The sequence below is a fragment of the Perca flavescens genome, chromosome 11 (genome assembly GCF_004354835.1).
Source record: "Perca flavescens isolate YP-PL-M2 chromosome 11, PFLA_1.0, whole genome shotgun sequence".
Lineage (NCBI taxonomy): Eukaryota > Metazoa > Chordata > Actinopteri > Perciformes > Percidae > Perca > Perca flavescens.
This window is the reverse complement of record NC_041341.1, coordinates 26178054-26201867: the sequence shown is the minus strand read 5'-3', so window position 1 is coordinate 26201867 and position 23814 is coordinate 26178054. Positions and strand designations below refer to the sequence as shown.

The following is a 23814-nucleotide window of genomic DNA, read 5'->3' as shown; positions in this document are numbered from 1 at the left end:
ACAGACATAATGTCAAGAAATAGCAATGCAAGGATCTACCCCTATTTAGCGACCCTATGAAAAAAACTCAACTGCTTTAACAACACTGTAACTGCCACAACTCTGTCAGCCTGTTGGAAAGTCAATAAAATGACAAACTTGACAATTTCACCCAGTTCACACACCCATTGTGCGCAACCTATTATTTCTTGTTAACAAATAAACCCAGGTCAGGCGTCAAGTGAAAGGAAAAAGCCATAACACATCTACACCACATCTTCGAAAATAATACTTTACTTACCTATGAACAGTTAATGCAAAAGTACGATATGGGGGATGGGCAATACTTACAATATACTCAATGAAAGCATGCACTTAGGTCAAAAAACAGCACATCCACTAAACCTTAAACCATCACCCCTATTAGACAATAGCAATAAAATTGATAACTAAAACAAACTTCTGTCAAAATTACACAAACCTTTATCTCATGGACTCCACCACCTCTTCAGATAATTCAATAAAAAGTCATTTACAGAATACATACTAAACAACACAAGATGCACATAATGGGATTTACTGAATGAAACATATAAGACCCTGTTTTCCTTAAAACAACTGCCCACTACATGCACTCTGACTCTGCCCACCAATACAACACTCCTGGAAAGAAATAACCTAGTAAGATATCACTGTTGTTTGGGTGCAACATCTAGGAGCCTTGGGCATACTTTAGTCAACACAATAACAAATCCCAACACCTCTACTGGTAGCCCTCATTATTGCCAAGCAAACTATTCTACTAAATTGGAGAAACAACTCACCATCTCACAGTGGTTACATCTTTTAACAGAACAGGTAACACTAGAACAAAACTCAACCCTACAAAAAAACGCCACAACAATGTTTTGTTTGTTTCTATTATTACTGCTACCATTAATGACTCAAAAACTTTTATGACCAAACTGACTCCACACAGCTGCCCATATATTCAACCTTTAAAACCTTGAAGGAAGAAAAAGATTTGTATAACAATTCTCTGGTTTTGAGTTGCTTTGTCCATCTATTAATGGTATGAAGGTCTGGGAAAATACACATTAATCTCTGGGAAAAACTTGGTCACACCCAACAATAGTTTCAACAGCATCAGAGGTAACTGAAGGACACTATAATTACAATTGAGTGTATAAATGTTATATATAACAGAGGTTCAGTACCAACAGAGGTACTTTTACGGTATTTCTTTTTACATTAGTGTTTGTGGTGCCCGGAATTGGAATTAGTAACAATGTTAATGTTAGGTAAGATGTTGTAATAAGAAACCACTACAATAAAAAAAAAAATCAAATAAAGTAATATGATGAATAGAAAACCTGGAGGTATAAGCTTATCATCCTCATAATTTTGTTATTTTTTATCTTTTTTTTAATGTTTGACTTGTAGCAGGTATCTGCTATTCGTAAGTTTAAACTTAGCCTAGTTATAACATGAAGATTTACAAATTACATTACAAATTAAAATGAGGCGCACCATAGAGTAAAGCAACTCTCATAGAGTCAAATATGGAATATCTTACACTTGATTAAAATTATGTTTAATAATGATCTGAGCTGGGAGCATTTGTTATTACAATTCATAAAAATACCCAATATACCTCAAATTACAAAACATTATGCTAATAACGTTATTATGAATGACCGAATTGTAGTGAATGTGACATACATAATTCACCTTTGTTGTTAAGTGTGGTTCTACACACTGTTAATTATAAACGCAGCACTTTGTTCTTAACGTTTTTCTTCATGCAGTGATAAACATAACATGTTATACATGTAATGTACTGTCCTTAGTCACTTCATGTACAGTAAGTATGACTGTTCAGGGATCGCGGTCCCTTTTAATGTCCTGAATGCGTGATGACGTTGGACAGTGCCATTTTGAGTGGTGTTTTTTCCTATGAAAATAAACGAGACACGCATTTGTGTGCTCAACGTGAGGAATTGTCTCTTGCACATGCACAACATTGGGTATGTTGGCATGATAGGATATTTCTCTCTCATTCTAAACTGCATAAACACCACTATTTATTTACCACTAATATTTCTTCATGTATACAACAACAAAGTGACACCTGCTGTACATTTACTGTATACAGTTATAATAATATAGTAATACATGGTTTGCCTCTGGTTTGCCGTCATTTTTGGAGGTTATGTTACAGCATGTGATGTTACTGTAACTCACTTCTCCTTGGCATCAGCTCTACCTACATCAAACGACTCCCAACTGGTCCAGAACGCAGCCGCCCGACTCATCACCCACTCCATATCCTGGCACCACATCACTCCAGTCCTAAAACAACTCCACTGGCTTCCTATCTCCCACAAGATCACCTACAAAATCCTGGTCCTCACCTACAAAGCCCTCTACCATCTGGCCCCCTCATACCTCACTGACCTCCTCTCCCCCTACCAACCCTCACGGTCCCTCAGATCCACCTCAGCCGGTCTCTTCTGCATCCACAAGTCCAACCTCCACAGTTTAGGGGACAGAGCCTTCTCCAGGGCAGCTCCCAGGCTCTGGAACTCCCTCCCCCAAGAGATCCGCACCTCTGAGTCCCTCACCATCTTCCAGTCCGCCTCAATCCATCCACCCATCTCTTCACCTCTGCCTATCCATAGCCCCACGCCTCCCCCTCCCTTTTCATCTGTGCCTGAAGTTTGTTTTGTTTTGTTTTGTTCTGTTCTGTTTTGCATTGTTTTTATTATCTATTATTGCTATTACTTTGAGTTCGTGAAAAGCGCTATATAAATTCAATGTAACATTATTATTACAATGACTTCTTGTTTACACGTCAAACGTGCAACAATCCAGGATTCTTGTGGCTGTGCTATTTTTAAATCAGGGACAACAATTCTTTTGTAGTTTTGTGTGATTTAATGTCAGAGGCAAAGTTAGTAATTTGTTATCCGTATTTCAGTGTGTTTTTATCTCTGAAATGCTGCATTCTGATAACACTTAATTCTTTGTCTTTTGTTTCATGTGATTTCAATTTGGTTGAAGTTGATACATTATAGTTTTTTGCGGCAGCACTACAGTCCATGTCCCAGTGGAAGGCAAAAAATAAAAGCAAGTAGTACTAAGCTTTGAGTAATAGCAAGAGGGGACCATGCAAATAGGCAAAATATTTCATGTTAGGGGCAGTCATAATGACAAAAGAAAAAAAAAGCATACCTTTTAGTTTCATTCAGCAAAGCTGCTCCATCGTTAAATAGTTGCTGTGCAAGGACCTCCTGGGAAATTAAAAACATATTGTGCCACAATTTCCCTGTGACTCAGAGCATCCCTGGGGAGAGTACTTTTAAAATCTCTAATAAAGGAGACTTCAAATTACAGAGAGGGGACCTGGCATTAATTAAACTGGGGATTTCAGTAGGGTCAACTTCTCATATTTATCTGTTTATACCCATGCTTTGGTCTTCTGTAAATACTGTTTGGTGTATTGAGGTCACAGCTCATGGGTAAAACAAACATGTGGATGTTCTCAAGTATGATACAGAGAGGATTTATGTGTTACAATAAACTAAAATCATAAGGTGATAAAAAAAAAAGTGTTGCAGTGCAAAGGGCTCGGGAAGATCTGACAAAGTTCTCTTTTCTGTTATTTTTCTTCTTTGAAATGTCATCAGAAGTCCTCTCACTGTGGAAATGTGCTGTTTGCTCCGTGATTATCAGATTTTAATGCCATCACCTTATTTGTCAGATTAACCTTTTAATAGGGTGCGCGTGCAAGTCTGCTTTAACAGACAACAAAATGACCTGCCCCAGTATGCCATTATTTCTGCTGTACCAATGAACAAATTATCACTCACCAACTACCTGCAGTTTTACAAAAGCAAAAGCACCTGTAATTTACTGTCCTACCACAGCAGACTGCTGTGAATCTATTTGAATTCAAGATACTAAACCTGCGGATAATGTTGTTTGCGGTGTGTGTGTGCGTGCGTGGCTGATCATGTGTCTCGCTGTGAGAAGTCAAGATTGCCAAAATCACTATGAACCTAGGTGTTTTATTTTGAAATGTTTTGTAAAGTATCCGGCTGCACTGTGGTCTTCCTGTATGTGATTACCTGCCTGGCTTGATGCCGAAACGATCACTGCAGCGCGTGGGCAGACTTGGCCGCTCCGCACCCGGTGTGGCCGGACAGATTGGATAACATGGGCACCGAAATGAAAATAGCTGCACTACGCGGCTATACACGACGCTTACGCGCCCGGTGTATTTTCACTGTAACTCTCCAGTTCCCCTCAGCTCGATGGAGCCTTTCAGCTTCTTTTAACTCTTTTTTTTTTTGGTTATACCGCCTGCATAAGCCAGAACAAGTTTAAAGAGTGATAATATGTCAATGTTGTGTTTACAGTTTGTTGTACTGCCCCCAAGTGGCCAAAAAAATATTATTCTTTTACATTATATTTTAGATTCTTCAAAGTAGCCACTCTTTGCATTTTTTGATAACTCTGCAAACCCTTGGTGTTCTCTCAATGAGCTTTATGAGGTAGTCACCTGAAATGGTTTTCACTTCACAGGTGTGCTTTGTCAGGGTTAATTAGTGGAAGTTTTTCCCTTATTAATAAAAAAGCAAAGGGTGGCTACTTTGAAGAATCTAAAATATAAGACATGTTTTCAGTTATTTCACACTTTTTTGTTAAGTACATAATTCCATATGTGTTCATTCATAGTTTTGATGCCTTCAGTGAGAATCTACAATGTAAATAGTCATGAAAATAAAAAGGAAACCCATTGAATGAGAAAGTGTGTCCAAACTTTTGGCCTGTACTGTACATCACAATTACATCTAGTGTTTCCAATCAGTAATTTCCTGTTATAGGAATGGAGCCGGACATCTACTGTACATTGTGAACATAACTTTACTGGCCATGCTTTACAACCAACAGCAACATTTTAGACTCTTTGCTTCTGCTTTACGTCACATCTACAATCAACACATGCTCCTTTTGAACTGTTTTTTTTTTTTTTTTTGTTAAACCCTGACAACTGTAAACATGTCTTACAACAGGTTTCGTAACACATATTATCTTCTCAAACATTTTACTCTGTAAGGTCAAAAATACAGCAAACTAAAATAACCATAATTTAACTTAAACATAACATCTAAGCATATAATTTTCCTGGTTGTATAAATACACCCTCTCACTCTTGTTATCAAACAGATATTCTTCCTTGTCTCCCAGATCTAGTTTGATATGCGTGTGTGTCAGATTGTTTATAATTTGTGTCTTTTTGGTGTGTGACAACTGTGTGTTCAGATGAATGCGAATGTAGCCTGTTTGTTGTTACCTTTTTTGCAGTCTAACATCTCTTAGTCAATGTGTATTTCTATGGCTTGTTCATTTGTGGATGGAAAGGTTTTCTCATCTGTTTCTCCTATCCCATCTGGTGTGTGAACCACAGTTGCTCATGTTTGTGCAGGACCACAGTTGGCTTCTATATCTCTCCACTTTGTATCCTGACATTTTCTCCAGCTTGCAAATCAGATAGTTGTCTTGTTTTGCCTGTCATAGTAGAATTTTAGTTTCTCTTGCTTTTCTCTCGACTGCTTAGGTACCTGGACTGTTCCCTCTGGAGGTTGAGGTTGGCAGTTTTCCTTTAAGTTGACATCCCATCAGCAACTGTGCTGGTGATAATCCTACATTCCAGTGGTGTATCGCAATACTCCAACAATGTGGTGGTCGCCCTTATTACATTGTTTAAATAGTCTTTACAGTTCTTTCTGGGCGTGGCTAGCTTCCTCATCTTGGAACTCAGCACTGGCATACTAGGGACCATTATTCGAGATGACAATACCATGCATTGCAAACATTGATTACTCTACAATAATCAAACTGCAACTGGTGATTTCTCTCGATTTATAATCTCTGGGGATTTTGAAAAGTACTCTACACCTAACAGAACGTTTCCTGAACCGTTTTCCCCCTGAAATGGGCAGCTGAGGTGTAATCCAGTTGACCTTCAATTCTTTCTACAGCAGATCTTCTGTTTGCTCTTTGAGGAATGCTCCTTCCCTCCTTCAAAACTCCTTCCCTGCTTGTCCTGTGGTGGTGCTGGGTCACTGCTCTCACTTTTTACTCATCTGGTCTCAGTGCCCTGGAGTGTGTGTCCACTGTCCAATGTATTTGATATCTGTTGTCCTGATTTAGCAGTTGTTTTTGTTTAGTTCCAGGTTATACTTCCTTCCTTTCACCAACAACTTTATCAGCCTGTGGTCATGCTCTTCCAAAACAAGTCATCAATGATCTTTACAACACCATCCAGACCTTCAGTCATCTGTGCAATGGTCCAATGAAACCCCTCAGATGCCGATGAAAACCCACACAGCAATCGCAGTAATCTGTATCTTCCTCTGGGTTTTATAAAGCTACACAGCTTTGAGCTTTCATCATCAAGTTGTGTCTGTATCTTGAAGTACTTTGCATTTTGCATACAGGAAACTACTTCCTCAATCGTGAGCAATGGATAGTGTGAAAAAGTGTGGTCAACCTGTATATGGTGCTGACCATTGATGAGATCATCACAGTCTTCAACAATGTCCTTTTCATCATCATGCACCCTTTTCACTGCTCCTGCCCTTGTACTCTCATTAGTGCTCTCCTGCCCAGAGAGGGCATTACGTTTTCTTGTACTTGCCCTGAGCCTGCCTTGCAACATCCAGTGCATTGAATCTTTTAACATACATTGCAGTATGGGCCTGTTTCCAGTCTAAAAATCTGAATTTTCCTTATTTATATTTATTCTAAAACTTCTGTCCATGTTTCTTCCTCTGATTCATCTGGTGTATTTTTCATGATCCTCTTTAACTGTTCCAATGAACATGTCCTTTTCACTCTCACTCTGCTCAATTGCATGCACTTTCTTTGCATGCTGATGCTGACCCTGTGATCTACACATCTTTGCAAAATTATTTTTTGGCATTATTTACATGTCTGACCAATCGCAAGACATTTAATTTGGTCCTTGTTTGAAGCCATGTCTACTGGAACTTGTCTCTTTCTCGTTCAAGATTTACTGGGTTTACTTTAACTGTTTTATTATGTGGACCTCCACTTCTTCTGTCAGTGCTTTGACTGGGCTTGATGTAACCTCACTTGCACGGCAGATATCGCTAATTTTTTCTAACTGCAAATCTGCTTCTCTTAACAGTCACCTTCTCACCTGGTCATTAAACCACAAACTATGCTGTCACGTACCAGGGAATCGCACAGTTGTCCAAATTCACAATCTTTGGCTTTATTTATAAGTCTGTGGCGTATGCATTAATGGGTTCCGACAGCTTCTGGATTGGGGTGAAAAACGTGTAGTATATATATACATATATACTGTTATAAATGGAGCCGAACAACTGCGGTTCACTGTGAACATAACTTTCACAGCAAACAACATTTTAGACTCCTTTTCTTTGCTTCGGCAGTATGTCACATCTACAATCTACGTATGTTTACATGGCATACAAGCCTATTACATTACACCTGTGTTACCGTGTTTTCCCCACAGTGGGCTACACACTGGTTTTATTGAGTCTGGTTTTGTCGATTTTTTGATGTATTGGAGAAAAAAATATGTTCCACGAATTTTGAAATCTAAAACCTCCTGACCCTTTCACTTCATATTAGCTGACTGACTAAACAATTGATAAAAATGACTCAAAACATAAGCATTTACCATGAGTTCAAATGTACTTTAAGGAGATATTTGATTATAAATGTTGAAAACAGATATGTATTCTCATACAATACAGGCCAAAAGTTTGGACACCTTCTCATTCAATGTGTTAATTTATTTTCATGACTATTTACATTGTAGATTCTCACTGAAGGCATCAAAACTATGAATGAACACATATAGAATTATGTACTTAACAAAAAAGTGTGAAATAACTGAAAACATGTCTTATATTTTAGATTCTTCAAAGTAGCCACCCTTTGCTTTTTTTGATAACTCTGCAAACCCTTGGTGTTCTCTCAATGAGCTTCATGAGGTAGTCACTTGAAATGGTTTTCACTTCACAGGAGTCCTTTGTCAGGGTTAATTAGTGGAATTTTTTCCTTTTATTAATAAAAAAAAAAAAAAAAAGGTGGCTACTTTAAAGAATCTAAAATATAAGACATGTTTTCAGTTATTTCACACTTTTTTGTTAAGTACATAATTCCATATGTGTTCATTCATAGTTTTGATGCCTTCAGTGAGAATCTCCAATGTAAATAGTCATGGAAATCAAAAGGAAATGCATTGAATGAGAAAGTGTGTCCAAACTTTTGGCCTGTACTGTATATAACAGGCTGTGAAACAATAAGTGTCTTCTTGTAGAAACAAAACAATTTAGAATATGTGTCAGTGTACTCAACAACGTTACCTGAAAAGAAGGACCTGGCCACGTGCCTCAGTTATAGTACAGACCATGGTTGCCTGATTTTAATTACATTGTCCGTTTGGCAGAGCAGTGGCACATCAATCTTATCTGCTAAGCTGCATGCAACAACCCCCAAACCTCAACAAAAACCTCTCAGCTGACATAGAAGTACAGCACATATTCTGCTCTGTGTATTGTCAATACAGTGAAAATCACAACTGACTTTAGTGAGAGTGAATGTAAAAAATTAAACTTTATACAGTGTGTTAACATTATGTGAATTGGTTTACATTATCTGGATTATTAGATTTTGATCTACATAAATAAGGAATGTCTGTATTGATGCAGCAGTAATATTATGGCTAATACTAATGATATAGATATGACTGTAGTTTTACATCCATAATAACCTTAAGCACATTTTTTATCAGTGTAATTGATACAGTGCTGCAGTCTATTGCATAAATACCCATCATTGCAGCATAATAATCCCACAATTTTCTATAAGTCAATTCGACAATAAAAAAAATGTGTCGTGACCCTGGCCTCTCTTTGTTTGTTTTGTTTAGCATTACAGATTGGGCCTTAACAATGTTTGATCGAGCTTAATTAAAGATAAGGCCAGCTTTATCTCCAGCTCAACAAACAGCAGGGTAGAGCCAAGTAGGAGTGATGGATGGTTCCTCCTAGCTTCTCTTGTTGTTTGTTTCATCCCTCGCTGTGTTTAAAAATGACCCTTCAAAACGGTACCAAGGGTGGAAACTAGTGTTCTCGGCTGCGCTGAAGGAGGACATGCTTGCTTGGGTAATCCTTTACCATGGCTTTTACAAGGGCCTTTCTTGGCATCAAGGCAACCCTTCAAATATCAATATCGGGTGTGCGCTATCCCCTTTGGGTAGGTTCAGTTGATGGCTTTCCATCCCTGTATGAGAGCCTGCTGGCAGAGATGGAGGAGGCATGAGAATGCACTGACATTGATTTCTTCATCCCAATGCACACGCTAATGTATTGACTGCCGTGCCGATCAGCTAGAGACATTCTGTTTGCCGCTGTTTGGTGTAGCGGAAAGACAGTGAACAGAATTTTATCAGACTAAGTCACTGAGACAAAACCATACTCATTTCATTTCACTGGAACACTGCTTTCTTTTTCTGTTTCTTTCAGGAAAAAATTCCACTTTGACTGTTTTTCGTCTGTGAAATTTTTGCCGGAGTCAGTTTAGAAAGGAAGTCTTGACTTACTGTTCAAGCTATGATGACAACCAATGTGATTATGCTGAGAGGTGTTTGAGTGCAAACAGTAGGCTTGCTCTTCTGTGTTGCACTTACTGTCATTCACTTACAGTCAGCTGCTCATGTTTAAAATGTCTATAGACTAATTGACAGATACGCATAGAGAGCCTTGTGGAGAGTCGGGTGGGCCTTCCCTCTTTCGTCACAGTGAAGAGTCTCTGATGCATGGGGCTTTGTTATCCTAATTTACTCATCTGAAAGGTGTCACTGCTCGCTAATGATAAATCATGCACAGCACAGAATTCACAGACTGCAGGATGATAAGGCCTCTGATGTTTTCAGAGGAATATTTTGCAGCCTGTTGTCACAGTGCGGATAAAATAAACATGCTCCGTTTCTGACATCTGTCAAAGTGAATTATAGATCTTGAGAAGAGCTGCAGAAGTCACAATTCTTTTTGGTTTACAGCTTTGTTGTTTGTTATAATAGGTCATGCGTTTTTAGTGCCTGACGGGAATCTAACTTATATGACATGCTCTAGAGGCAGGATACAGGAGAAACACACTGCAGCTGCTCTCCACCTTCAGGAAGTAGAGTTGTGTGTGTGTGTGTGTGTGTGTGTGTGTGTGTGTGTGTGTGTGTGTGTGTGTGTGTGTGTGTGTGTGTGTGTGTGTGTGTGTGTGTGTGTGTGTGAGAGGAAGAGTTATAGCCCTGCATACTTTATGATCTAATCTCAAGATGCAAAACAGAAATTAATTGTATTTATTCACTCATGACCTTAAAAATCTATTAAACCATTGAAATTCATATAGCCTGATGATTATTTGAAATGCACTGATTTTTCTAGATATGTAAAGTGTTTGCATTATATCATCTCACTTTCTGCCTGAAAAAGTGCTCATTACTGGAAGCATCAAGGTTGGCTTTGTGTCCGTAAAATGCTACGAAATTGCTCTGAGTTGTGTTAATGGAACTCTGTCACAATCTAAGCAGCTCGCAACAAGGTCAAAGTCGAGGGTAGCACCTTTTGAAATTGATTTGACACAGATTCATCCGCATAGAGAAAATGTGTGTTAAAAAATGCATGTGCTTGATATTTTCATATTATAAATGTTGAAGCCATATTCACCTGTGACGCATAGAAGGAAAAATAAATGTATTAATGTCGTGTTTCCTAGATAGAAACACATAGATGACAAATACAATTATTTATCTGGTAATATTGACAAAAATATTGTTCTTTTATTTTGTGAAAAAAAATCTATATATATATATATATATAACAGTTTCAGTTTTATGTCTTTGCAAAGACACCAACAAATGTACTCTTGTCCTATTTCTGCAAATGTTAAAAATGTAAAGAAAATAATATTTACATTGAAAGCGCACTGTAAAGGTGACTGTAGTTGCTATATACTGTATATTAGGCATTTAGCAATTTCATTTTCATATACACTAATAATGCTCAGTGGTTGATAACACCAAGCAGAATTACATTGTTTCTTTGTGTGAGGACGGTGTAAGCAGAAAAGTTATCACATTAAGTCATTTGGGAGATTTTATGATATATCAAGCGTTAGATGAGCAAAGATGTTAAAATTACGTAGGAAGATTTAGGAAATACTGTCTTTATATTTTTCTAAACATTCAAGCATAGATTATCTAAAATATATACAGTATGGTATTGGTTGTAATTTTTGTACCATTTAATCATCATTAGTGTTTCCATCAATCACTGGTACCATCTTTGTTTAGCTTGTTATCATGCTCATATTGGGTAATTAGCACAAATGAGGCTGATGGGATTGTCATTAATTTTGACGATATTTGGTCATAAATCAAAGTGTTGCGAATGACCAAAGTCCTTAGAATAAATCCTCTGGGCACTGTGGACATCTGTACCAAATTTAATTCAATCCATCCAGTAGCTGACAAGACATTTAACTAAAACAAAACAAAAAGCTGAAATAAAAATGACACTAGAGTGAAGGTCGGGATCAGGATCTGGAAATGACCAACATCCCTTTTAGGTTTCATAATTTCTTCTATTACATATGGCAGACTTTTGCATTGATGTATCTTCTGTGTGATTTGGACTACAGTGTGAAATTGTCGCACGAGAGTTGCTGACAAAAACTGTCTTGTGACCTCTGTACATGGTTGAATGTAGCATTTATGTTTCCCCATTGTCTCTGCTCTTATTGTGACCGTGAGTAATGTGTTTCAATAATGGTAAACATAATGGCAACAATCATCTGGCCACCGCCGTTCGGCCTAATGTACAATGGTGCAGACTCACTCTGAGGCTTTGGCTGTAAATAACAATAAACAGCTTCAGTGTGAGTAAACTCCAAGGAGATCAAATGCACATTGACAGGCAGGGCTGTAACCACAGGAAGCCTTCCAATATTTTGAGGCCCTATCACAGGCAAGTTCTTTAACTGACAGTCAGAGCCCAGGCAGCAGGCCTGGGATTGTCACGACTGTGGGATATGCAGAGCCCAACATCAACTCTTTCTAATCCACACTGAGCTTTTTGGCCTCTGATGCAGGATATCAAAAGTGCCTGTTATGTTCATAGAAAATTAAAATGTAAAAGTCAGGCAGCTGTGTCATCAACTTCTAAAGGTGTCTGAACCAAATGCAATAACCGTGTTAGCTAGATGTGAAATTTATCTTTTGAAGAATGTTTTATGAAACCTCTAAATGGAAATTGAACTGCATACGTACAAGGATTGATAGATAAATATAAAAATGTTTTTAACATTTGACCACAGGCTTGTCCTTGAAGTTTTGGAGCCTCAGATGCTTCCTGGAAGGAATCCTGCAGTCTTATGATTCCCATTTGGCAGAACTGGAGTCCACATGCCAAACATCTGGGCAGGTGGCATCCAACCACTTGTTTAATAGCAGGCCAGATATCTGGCCTGTCTTTGATGTGCAGACAGGGATTAGAGTGGTCCTCTGCTCTTACTCTTAATAACCTGGTATTAAAGGGGCATCAAATCATCTATAATCTTTATCGACCGCCATTGGCAAACAGTAGGAGATGCAACAACAGTGATACATGAGCCTCAGGCACAGAGAGACAGGCAAGCAACGTGTAAACTAACTAATGAGAGATCCAACAGAATGTATAGTGAGGAAGTGATATGTCACTGTGCAAAATGCTGCAATAATTATACTGTAGAGTGATAAAGGTGCTTTGTTTGCAAGGGTGTGTGGCTTTCGTAAGTGAAATGTGATGCTGGTCGCTCATTTGTATGGTGTGTGTGTGTGCGTGCGTCCACGCGCGTATGTATGTGTATGTATGTATGTGTGTGCGTGCATGCTTGAATAGGCTTGTGGCGTTTTTGTTTCAAACTAGAATAAACACAAGACATTGAGTTTGTAATGCCAGAAATGTCACCACCTGAATTATAATTAATGAATCATCCATTCTATCAGTCCCCTGCAGATACACTGCACTGGGGAGAAATATGGGCATTTTGTCCTGTAAAATATTTTCTCACTGTGACTTTGATCAGAGTCAGTCAAGGACAGGATGTGAGGTTTTCCATTCCTGTTGGATCTGCTGGTGCTTTGTTCCACTGCTGCATTATCTCCTTCTTTAACTCAAAAGCCATTTTAGAGGACTGTGATTAGAAGCCAAATTAAACTGGACGTGTTTAGGTGTGCAGTTTAAACCTCTGTGTCTGCCAAACTTCCTTGGGCTCTGGCTTTAGATCCAGCTTAGTCTAATGGACTGTGAGATCTGCTTTTGACTCAAAACAAGCTCTTTCGCCTGAGCAACAACACTAATCAGACTTGTTTACTTGGATGATTTATGAAGCATGAAAAACATGAATCCCCACGCTCATAAATGTTACACAGTTGAGAGACAAATATTGTTTCACTGTTGTGCTCACCAAATGGCTAAGGTTTGGATAAGTGAGTCAGTAAGTGGGAAAGTAAGTTCACTTATTGCACCATCTTGTGAATAAAATAAGTGTTGCATGTCATTAGGAGTCCCAAGACATTACATGTTACACGGGTAAGAGGAGAACACAAAACATGTGTTTATGATTATCTCATGCAGCAGCTGCATTTAATAAAATAGTCAATCACATGCATTTGTTTATGCTGATACATGCTCAGTTATGAATAACTTGTCACAAAATGACAAGAGCTAGCAGCTGATATTTATTTGCATCTGTAACTCTCATATCCCTGAAGGGACATCATATTTTATATTGATGATTCATGTCAAGAGATAGTAGATCCTGCTTTTCCTCTTCGGCAGTTTCATCAACTCTAACATGTGGCTCCAATCCAACAGATATCATTTCCCCAGAGTTCCCTGGGAAAGAAAAACAACCAAGCAGGTGTCTTGGTTATGATGAATACTAAATAAAAGTTTGGCCAGGGAACTGTGACGGTGTTTCTTCAGAGGCAGTTGGGTGGGAGTGTTTGTGTTTTGGAGTGGGTGCCAGAGTCTGGGAGAAGCAGAGAGTGTTGCGAGATTGAGAGCTTAGGAAATGAAATCCTGTGTTAATGACAGAGGTACCTTAATTAAACCTGAATATCTAAATGACTGCAGAAAAACAAAGTCGACAGTTAGACAAATGCCTAAGGCGGGACTGTTTGCCGGCGCAGTGCCCAGGGCAGATTTCTCCTTAGCTGTATCAGTGCGGACCATACTGAATGACTGATCAGAACTGTGGGCAAAATGAGGTGAAGTGGAAAAGGGAAGCATACTTGGCTCATGTATAGCGGCAATATGCTTCTTTGCTATCTTGAGAGCCCCATTAGCTCATACATTCAGCATGACTGTACTCGACTCCTCCCTTCTGAGCCATGACCTCGAGCGCTGGAGTGGAATAAATAGCCTGAAATTTTTCCTAAATCACCATAGGCCAAGAAATAACCATAGCTTAACCAGAGGCGCTGTAAGGTTTGACAGGGAGAGTCCTGAATGACTCAGATGAACCAGAGTTCGACAGAACTCAAAATATGCCAGGGATTATTTACAATAATATGTTGTCGGAACAGTTTTTCGAGCTATTATCTAGAGGATTGAAGACACTTTGACCTGAAAATAGCCATCCAGGTTGACTCATTTTATGTAATGTAGATAAATGGATAATGAGAACTATTGTTCCATATGGAGCATAATTAATAGGCGCTGTTCTGTTGGACTCTTAAGGTCAAGAATTATTCCCATTTGGGTTAGACCCAGGCACAAGCTCTCGCTGCAGGAAATGATTAATCTCAATTACACATAAGGACTGATTAGGGATCTGTCTCACTGTGGTGATCCAGATGAATTATCCCCATTATGACAGTAGTTTCTAATCTCATTTATAAAACAGCACCTTTATGGTCCCATGGCTGTGTTGTTAGTGCAGACTGTACTCAAAGAAAGCTTTCACATCTCTTGAGAGTGCTGCATGTCGCGGACTGTTCTATTTGTGAGTTGTCGTATTGTGCTGGAGAGCCTGTCCATTTTCAACCTCTCTTTCAAGAGCATCTCTCCCTGCTCCATTAGCCGAGTATGCTCGGATATGCGGGGAATAGCAGCATGGGGTGGGGGGGAAGAACGTTTTTTTTTTTTTTTTTTTTTTTAGGAATACTAACATTTGAAGAGAGAGAGGTTTGCTGAGTGCACTGTTCTGACTTTGGTGCTCCACTTATTTTTGATGCTCTGTCGGAGGAAACAAGAAAGAGGGCAGCAAAGGCAGAGAAGAGATGAGTCAGAACTCCTACACTAATGACTGAAACAAGCCCTGCAGGTTTATATATCGGAGATCATTATGTTAATGTATGGTATTTAGTCAAACGGGAGAGCAAAAATGAATAGAGACACTACTTAAAATGATCAAGTAAATTCACCACCTTGTACCTACCTCAGTGTTTGATCATGAACACTGTGGGTCAGTGAATAATCAGAAAAGGTGACATTTGCTTTTCTTCTTATTAATTAGAAGGTCTGCTGGGAACACTCATTATACCCAGCCTTCATTTAAATTTCTTTTGACAGTTTGTGGAAATGACCACATTTATTAAACATGTAATTTTGCCTAACTGCAGAGTAATACCAACCATGATGACAACTGCTGATTACACAGTATTTACCTCACTTGAATGACTGTATTAAACTACTGTGCATTTGAGATCTCGGAACTCGGTTGTGTAATGAAGGTCGGAATTGATACAGAATAACTAACGTGTTGAATGGCAATCCAAAGCTGTGTTCCTGGTGCCGACATTGAGATGGAGGTTAATGGTGCAAAACTTGTGTGCTTCACATTCCAGTCTGCACTGTTTACGTTTCATGTTTGAGGGTGGGGTGGGTTGGGGTATATTAGGGAGTTTATGATGTTAGCTAGATTTTTATTTACTCCCCACTGTTGTCGAGATCTCAATGCACTGACCTAGGATAAAAGTAATCTGCCTGACATTTGATTGAGGATTATTTATGAATTATGCAGCTTAACCGTGGTGCATGAGAAGAAGAAAGATTTAGCAATGAGTTCTTATCACTTCTTGTCAGTTTTTGCAAACATGGGCGCTGAGTTAACACATCATTATCATTTTTCTTTTCTAATCTTGAGCTAAATAAAAATGCTTAGAATGTCTGCAGCCCTGCCTTTAGCCTTGTCTGTGATTTCTGAAGACTCCTGAAGGTTCTGTCACAGTAGAGGCAGATCGTTAAATGGATTTTTGTGTTGAGTCTCGGATAAATTAAAAGAATACACTGAGTTAGCAGTTTGTGTCAAATCTAATGCAATAGCACTGTAATACGCCCTATCTTAATGAAGCTCATAAATCAGCTTTTGTTGTCACTGTGTCATTTATAAGGCTGTGGATAGTGATGTTGTCGACTGTTTTATATTGAAAGGTGTTGCTAATGTTTAGTCCACCCCATGAGAGGGTCAGAGGGCCTTTTTCTTTTCATGATGATGTGTAGATCATCTTTTTTTTCCTCTACCTCTTTTGTTGTTTAACAGAAGATCATAGGCTGGTAATTGTTGCCTTTCGGTAATGCCCTCCATTGTTCTTTATGTGTCTTTTTGTTTTTTCTCTGTCTGTCTTGAGAGTGTGAGTGGGAAACATGAATACTATGAAACATTTCATAGAGTGAAGTTTTGAATCCGGGACACAAATGGGAGTATCAAGTGCAAGGATAAAAGGAAGAAATACAGCAAAACATGTTTATTTTAAGACTTTTTTTCTGTTTAGAGGGACCTAAGATTAAGACATCATGTTCTCTTCGTCATCATGTCCTCTTGTACAACAACGACTTGAGGTGTCTTCAGTACTCTTTGTCTCAGATGCATTATGTAAGATTTATGCATTGACATGACACTGCTGATTTATGTATTTGGCTGCTTGTTTAAAAGGGACGATTGAGCAATAAAAAACAAACAGCATGTATCATCTATCCATGTAGTCCATAATAATGTGAACTGGGACACTTTTAGCTGCAGTGTGAATGTAGTCAAACATTTAGACTTTTTAATTCCTTGACTTTATGGCAGGAAAGTAAAGCATGTTTTCTGTCCCTCATGCAAACGGCGTGTGTATAAATTACATTTTGTCCATTTTCCTATCCCTGTGTATGTGTCATTTTGTCTCATATTGTGTGTTTTTGTTTTACAGCAAGACAACATGTCTGCCAATAGGATAAGACCAGTTTCATTTGCTCACAGTGCAGTTTCCCTTATACCAAGTATCTTCAAACAAGAATAACAGAATAACCACTTCACTAGAATTAGAAAAAGAAAATTATTGAAACAAAATGAATGATTAATGGTTGCATCACCACAGTTTTGAAAAGTTAATTGTGGATAAAATAACTTTGTGAGAGAGAGATTTTTGCAGTGTAGTAAATTTGACTGGCAGCCCTGTTGCATACACCGTTGTGAAAACATTCAGTAATACCATGTAAATATTCAGTTCATGTCACGTTGTGATTTGAGTTTTTTTTTTTTGCTGGGAGGTTGTAATGAAGCCATTAAATCAAAGAACGTTCTGTCTCAACCTTAAACCTGCATGAGCCAGCCTTAATGGTTTCAACTGCCAATCAGTGCTCTGGCATATTCCACCACCCTCCGTGAATTAATTCAAATCCTTCTTCTTCATATTCGGAGAGCTACCCGATGACACGCAGCCTCCCTGGAAATGGATGTCCTCCGGAGAAGCACTAAAGTGATTCCTGCAGGTTATTTAAAAGGAAAAGTGCCATGGGACTGTCAGAATAGGCCATAAAGAGGGTGTTAAAGGGTTTTCCCCATGAGAGCTTATGAATTACATGGTAAGGGGTTGGTCTCTTAATGCATTTAGCATGGAGAGACAGAAAATGAAACAAGGCACTTTGAAATGAAAAAAAAACACTGGCAAAAGACACATTATGAATTGACATTTAATACAATTAGGCTATAGTTGGTAAAATACAGTACAGTATATGCAAATGTCATGAAGTTGGGCGTTTTTCCAAAGTATGTTGCTGCTATAGGCTAGATGAGGGCTCCATCTTAAGGCGTTTATACTTTACCATCTAGTCAAGTGGGCTCACCCCCCCTTGTTCTTCCCACTGTCTTTGCATTATATGTATGTATTCTGTTAAGTGGCCATCATGTATAGTACACAGAGACCCAAAAACCTGCAAATATTCTTATTCTGAAATACTGTCATTCTCCAGGTTTGCTGTGTAAGTTGGTTTGTGGTAATTTCATTCAACCACAAATTTATTTACTAATAAACAGGGTTAGAATTACATTTTGACACAGGATCCCTCTGTAAGCATCATAATAAGGTAAAAATGCAAGACCTTAAACCAGCATTACCTGATCGGGAGCAGCAGAAACAAGCTGTAAACAACGTTGACATATTACAACCTTATACAGTTGTTATGGCAACCTTTTTAGCATAATCATTGCCTTTTTCTTTATTCATTAAATATCTAACAACATGAGCATTTATTTAGCGTCATGTGTGTGTCCACGTGCTCTGTCTTGGTCTCCACCAACTCCTGAGAAAAATATCTGCTGAATGTTCCACTATGGTCACCAGCTAGACACTAACTTTGTCAGGTTCAGTGGGTTTTGGGAGTTGTCTGCAGCCGAAAAACAACACTATGAGTGTGTTGAGACTGAATCCAAACAGTACAGTTACAGGCCGTAAAACCAAAACAATAGGCCTTTTTGACATGTCACTGTGGAAAAGCACAAGTATAAATGATAAAATTCCATTTTGCTACTTTGTTTTCAGGGTCCAGCGACCTAGTTTGTCCTATCATATACAATTAGTTATATGGTCCATTATTAAAATAAGAATATTAATTATAGCCCTCTAAAGCCCTTCTTATTCTAGGTTTATATTACTTTTTAGTGGTGCATACACTATCAAACAAATTATCAATTATTCAAGCTAATTGCTACACAGTGAACATGGGGCCTGAGGTTATGGGGCCCTGGGCCAGATTGCCCAGTAGGTATTCCAGCCTTGAATAAGCAAATAAACAGAATAATATATATTGTGCAAATACAGCACATACATAACAGAACAACATGGGATTAAAACATTAAGTGTATTAGTGTTTTAGAGAGTTTCAGGTTTGTGTTCAGACCTAACTCACAGAATAGTACAGAACTGAAAAACGTTTGGTTCGATTTTCCATTACTATCTGAAAGTCTGTTGAATGGAGTGATATTGTTTTAAACATCCGAATGACAACAAAGTGAACCATGCTACATTAAGTGCCACAATAATTAGCTCTTGTAAACAACTTGAGTCACTCAGAGGAGTACAAAACCTCTTTTCATTTGGTTTGTAACTGCCATGCTGCTGCTTTGTTTCAGCTTGTCAACAGCAGTGCCAAGTCCCCACTTGGGAATTGCCCAAGTCTGCCCTGTTACCTTTGCTAAATTTGGTGCAAGATGTAACAAGAGAAAAATGCTCCATCAATCACGTTGCAGATGCAGGAAGAGAAGAGTGGGGGGTTCAGAGACAGAGAAATAAACCAGTGTAAGCTCTGCCAACAACCATTTCCTGAGTGAGATGATGGGAAAACTTTGCCGTACTCTCTGGGGACATCATTTGTGAACGCACTGGCGTTCTCCAGAGCCCAAAGTTTTGGAGCGGAACCCAGGCACTTGGTCGGAGTGTTTTGAGCATTTCTAAAGTGAAATCCTCCTTTGCCTCTGATGCCTGCTCCATCAGATAAAGTCTGCCTGCCGAGGCTTAAGTGTGTCAACGAACGGGAGGGAGGATCAATGATAAGTGCAGCTTACCTCCTCAACTGCTCCGCACCAGCCAAATAGAGATTAAACCATTTCAACCTAATAGCACATGTCAGTCAAAATTCACACTTGAATACTCCTTCCCGGTCCTGGACCCCATTTTACCACCTCCCTTTTCTAATCGCACTGGCTGGAAAGTTGCTGCCATTTACAAAGGAATGCAGATTGGCCATCAGAATTAACACATTTTCACCCTTTGTACCACACATGAGCCCGAACTGAGATCTGTGATTCTGCCAGCCATTTCTCTGAATTCTCAACTAAGACTCACTTTGAAGGTTACCATTCATAATACATTCAAAAGCACACTCAATACAAACATGTATGCACACACACACACACACAGATCAAAAGCCTGAGTCTATTATTGCGTAAAATACAGCTCTCCTTCTAAAGACCACGTTTTTGTAAATGGTACTCATTTCTTGCTCTAATCACTGTTGTGGATATTGCTAAATTGCCACTGTTCCAGGACTGAACCACACAACCGTGGCTTTGATTTGTTGTTCAACCTCCTCAGATGTGAATACACCCAGTGGTCTGTAAATGAGAGTGTCTGTTATTCCACCAGCATCACTTATTTAGACATCACAGCACTCATTAGGTGGATCAAGCTGATATCAAAGTCAGAACACAGATGACGTTGTTTTGGAGAATGCTGGGACTGTCGCAGTGTCTCTATAATGATACGTCTGCCATCTATTCAGCTCGATTGTTATTTCGCTGCCATTTCTCCAGCGACTTGGCAGTTGACCTCCCCTGCAATATGATTTTTCCCGCTTTATACTTTCACCACTGTCCTCTTTTATTTGATGTTTGGACAAAATTATTCCAATAGATGACTCTTTTTTTTTTTTTTTTTTTCTGTGGAAAGATGTAATAGGATGTATTATAAATGTCTGAAATTTAGAAGCGAAATGACAAAGCTTATAACTCTGATGCTGTTTGAATCCATCATTTCATTCTCAAAAGCCTTTTAGCTTTAAAGCCAGCCAAAACGTCTTCTTTTTTGCAGTCTTACGTGTTTTAGCAGTTTCACAAAAACTAAATAATCTAAATAATAATAAATAAAAAAAATGTCATCTGATTTGACTGACCTTTTTTTTTACGTACGTATTTGACACTATCTAATTGACAGCTCACTATGCCCCGACTATCTTAGTTATAGCTGCTAAGCCTGTCGAGCTTTCCATTCTCGCATGGCAGAGGAAACGGTTGCAGATGTACCTCTTAAAATTCTTAGTAATAGAAAAGCAGGCTTTTTATTTCTAGCCACCAATCGTCAATGTTATCTGCTGAAATGACAACTGTTGCCAGCAGATTTCATCAGCTGCTAGGATAACTAAGCTAACTTGTTTTAAGAGAATGTTGTTAATGGGTCTTTAAATATGGACTTAATGCGTTTATACATGGTAGTGTGCTAAAATGTCAACACCCTCACCAGCTGATCCATGTGGAGGACATGTAAATAAAGAAAAAACGTTTTTGTATTGCAGTGCGCTTAATATTCATATGATTACGAAAAATGAGAGATGAAGACCCTGATATGATTTTTTTCAGAATGGGTACTTACCAACATGTAATGAGCAAATGTAACCCTAACTCAGGTATACATTTAGTAAATGTGTCCCATCCCTTACACTTTTGGCCTTATTGAAGGGCTAAAAACATAACAACACAAATCAGGATCAAAAATAGTAATAACTGAGATTTGTTGTGTGGTTTAAGTCTATTTATTAAAATACCTGTCAATCATTTTAGGAGCGATGGCATATTACCATCCTTTAATTTGGATTTTGTTGGTGGATCTACAGTACCTTTTTGTTTCCATATAGATCACAGATTGCCCCTTTAAATCTCACAGGAGATACCAGATAAATGATCTGTTGCAGTTTAGATGAAAAACACAAACAAAGAGATGATGTGTTCCCCACAGAGACAGCTCCTCTGATAGGTGGTGACGTGATGCCTCTCTTATTGTCTTTTGTTTTCTTTTGAAGGAAGATTAAAGAATCTCTCATGCCATTTGATATTTCAGAGGGATGGTAGTACTACTGAGCAGCATTGTGCAGACTTTGTGTGGTGGGTGTTGGGAATTCATTCAAATACAGCTTAACAAAGTCCATGAGGGACTGAGCCAGCAGACTGCATCCAGAGGTTTGTGGATATAATTCAGTAACCTGCCCAAGCAGACACTCAGCTTGTTTATTTATTTATTTTTCCATATCTCTGCCTTCATTGCAATGCACCACAAGTATGGTCTTGTCACAGCCAGTGTGTGGACTTTGTCATGTTCATGATAGGAATCTATTCTCTTCCAGGTTTACACCAGATATGGGAAATGCTACACTTTTAATGGCAACAAGACGACATCCAGGAAAAGCAAACAGGGCGGAATGGGAAATGGGCTGGAGATCATGTTGGATATCCAGCAGGATGAGTATCTGCCCATCTGGAGAGAGACAAGTAAGCCTCAACACTATTTGTCCAATGTAATCCCATCATATGTTACAGCATGAGATACCTCTGCTGGGCTTTAAAATAACTTGCAACCATTTCTCTGGGTCACGTACTGTAAATAATGCATTTTGTAATTGCATTCCTGCAACCGGGAAAATGTTATTTGTAGGAGGAAATTCCTGAACACAATACACTATCTCGGATTTGTGTTCCCATTGTAGTTGCCACATAATATTAATCTCTACTGCCGTGTTTTTCAAACATGACTGAAATATGGTTTGCGGTTAGCATCAAACTGAGTCCAAGCTGTCAGATGAGGCAGCCATCTGAAATTACCTTGTACTTATCCTTTGCAATGCTTTGTTCTCTGTTTCATTCTGAAGATGAGACGTCCCTGGAGGCCGGCATCCGAGTTCAGATCCACAGTCAGGACGAGCCTCCCTACATCCACCAGCTGGGCTTCGGCGTCTCTCCGGGCTTCCAGACCTTTGTTTCATGTCAGGAGCAGAGGGTAGGTCTTCTTCATCACAGCCCACAGTTTCCCTTCCCCCAACAGATTACTCTTCTTCATGCAACCGTTCGCCCCTGGTGGTTCATACTGGGGTCTAATAAATCTCTTTGTGCTTAGCTGACCTACCTGCCCCAGCCCTGGGGGAACTGCCGCTCCACCAGCAAAGAGAAGATCCCGGGGTACGACACATACAGCATCAGTGCCTGTCGCTTGCTCTGCGAGACCAACGAGGTCCTGCGAGTGTGCAGCTGCAGGATGGTGCACATGCCCGGTAAGCTCACCCCCTACCTCACATTTAAACAGAATAATGAGCAGGTGGCAGAATAATTTGTGTGCATAAATTACACATGCAGCAATAATTAGTAATTAGAATGGAAAAACTGATAACTAAACTAAGAACAAAATGTATTTTAACTTAGAATCACACCAACACAAATCCTTTTCATGTTATGTGGTAACTTCAAAGTCATGACATAGCATATATAGGGTAACACAACTCACAATAGGAACATCAAACGTATAAAATATTCCAACAGAGTTAGTATTTTCAAGTATTTATTTAAAATGTTTTGGTCTGGCGTGATTGAAAAAACAGCCAGCCCAGTATTTGTATCCTTTAGATGACCCATTGTGCAAAACAAGTCATCATTTTTTTGCCCACTTGAATAATTCCAGCACAGATATAATTTTGGCTGCCACATGTCTGACCTTGATGCTTGATATCTGGAGTGGAATGCTCTTCAGCAGCACTGGCAGCTCTCTAGACAGGGACTCTTCAGACTACATGAAATTCTCAATGACTTTTGGATCCATTTGTGATACATCTCATCTGTTTGGGGCTTGTTCTGTTGGGTGCTGTGTGGGACTCATTACTTATTTTTGATTAATTATTTTTTATAAACTGGTTGTTCTCCTGTTTAGTT

At 38.9% G+C, this 23814-nt stretch overlaps 1 protein-coding gene across 1 annotated transcript in view; it reads left to right on the top strand.

The window, feature by feature from the left end:
* Window positions 1–23814, top strand: part of asic4a (acid-sensing (proton-gated) ion channel family member 4a) — an 87656-nt gene that overhangs the window by 52771 nt on the left and 11071 nt on the right. Inside the window, exons 2-4 of the mRNA XM_028591542.1 lie at window positions 22242–22386; window positions 22764–22891; window positions 23009–23162. Coding sequence (XP_028447343.1) covers window positions 22242–22386; window positions 22764–22891; window positions 23009–23162 — 427 coding nt within the window. The remainder of the gene's footprint in view (window positions 1–22241; window positions 22387–22763; window positions 22892–23008; window positions 23163–23814) is intronic.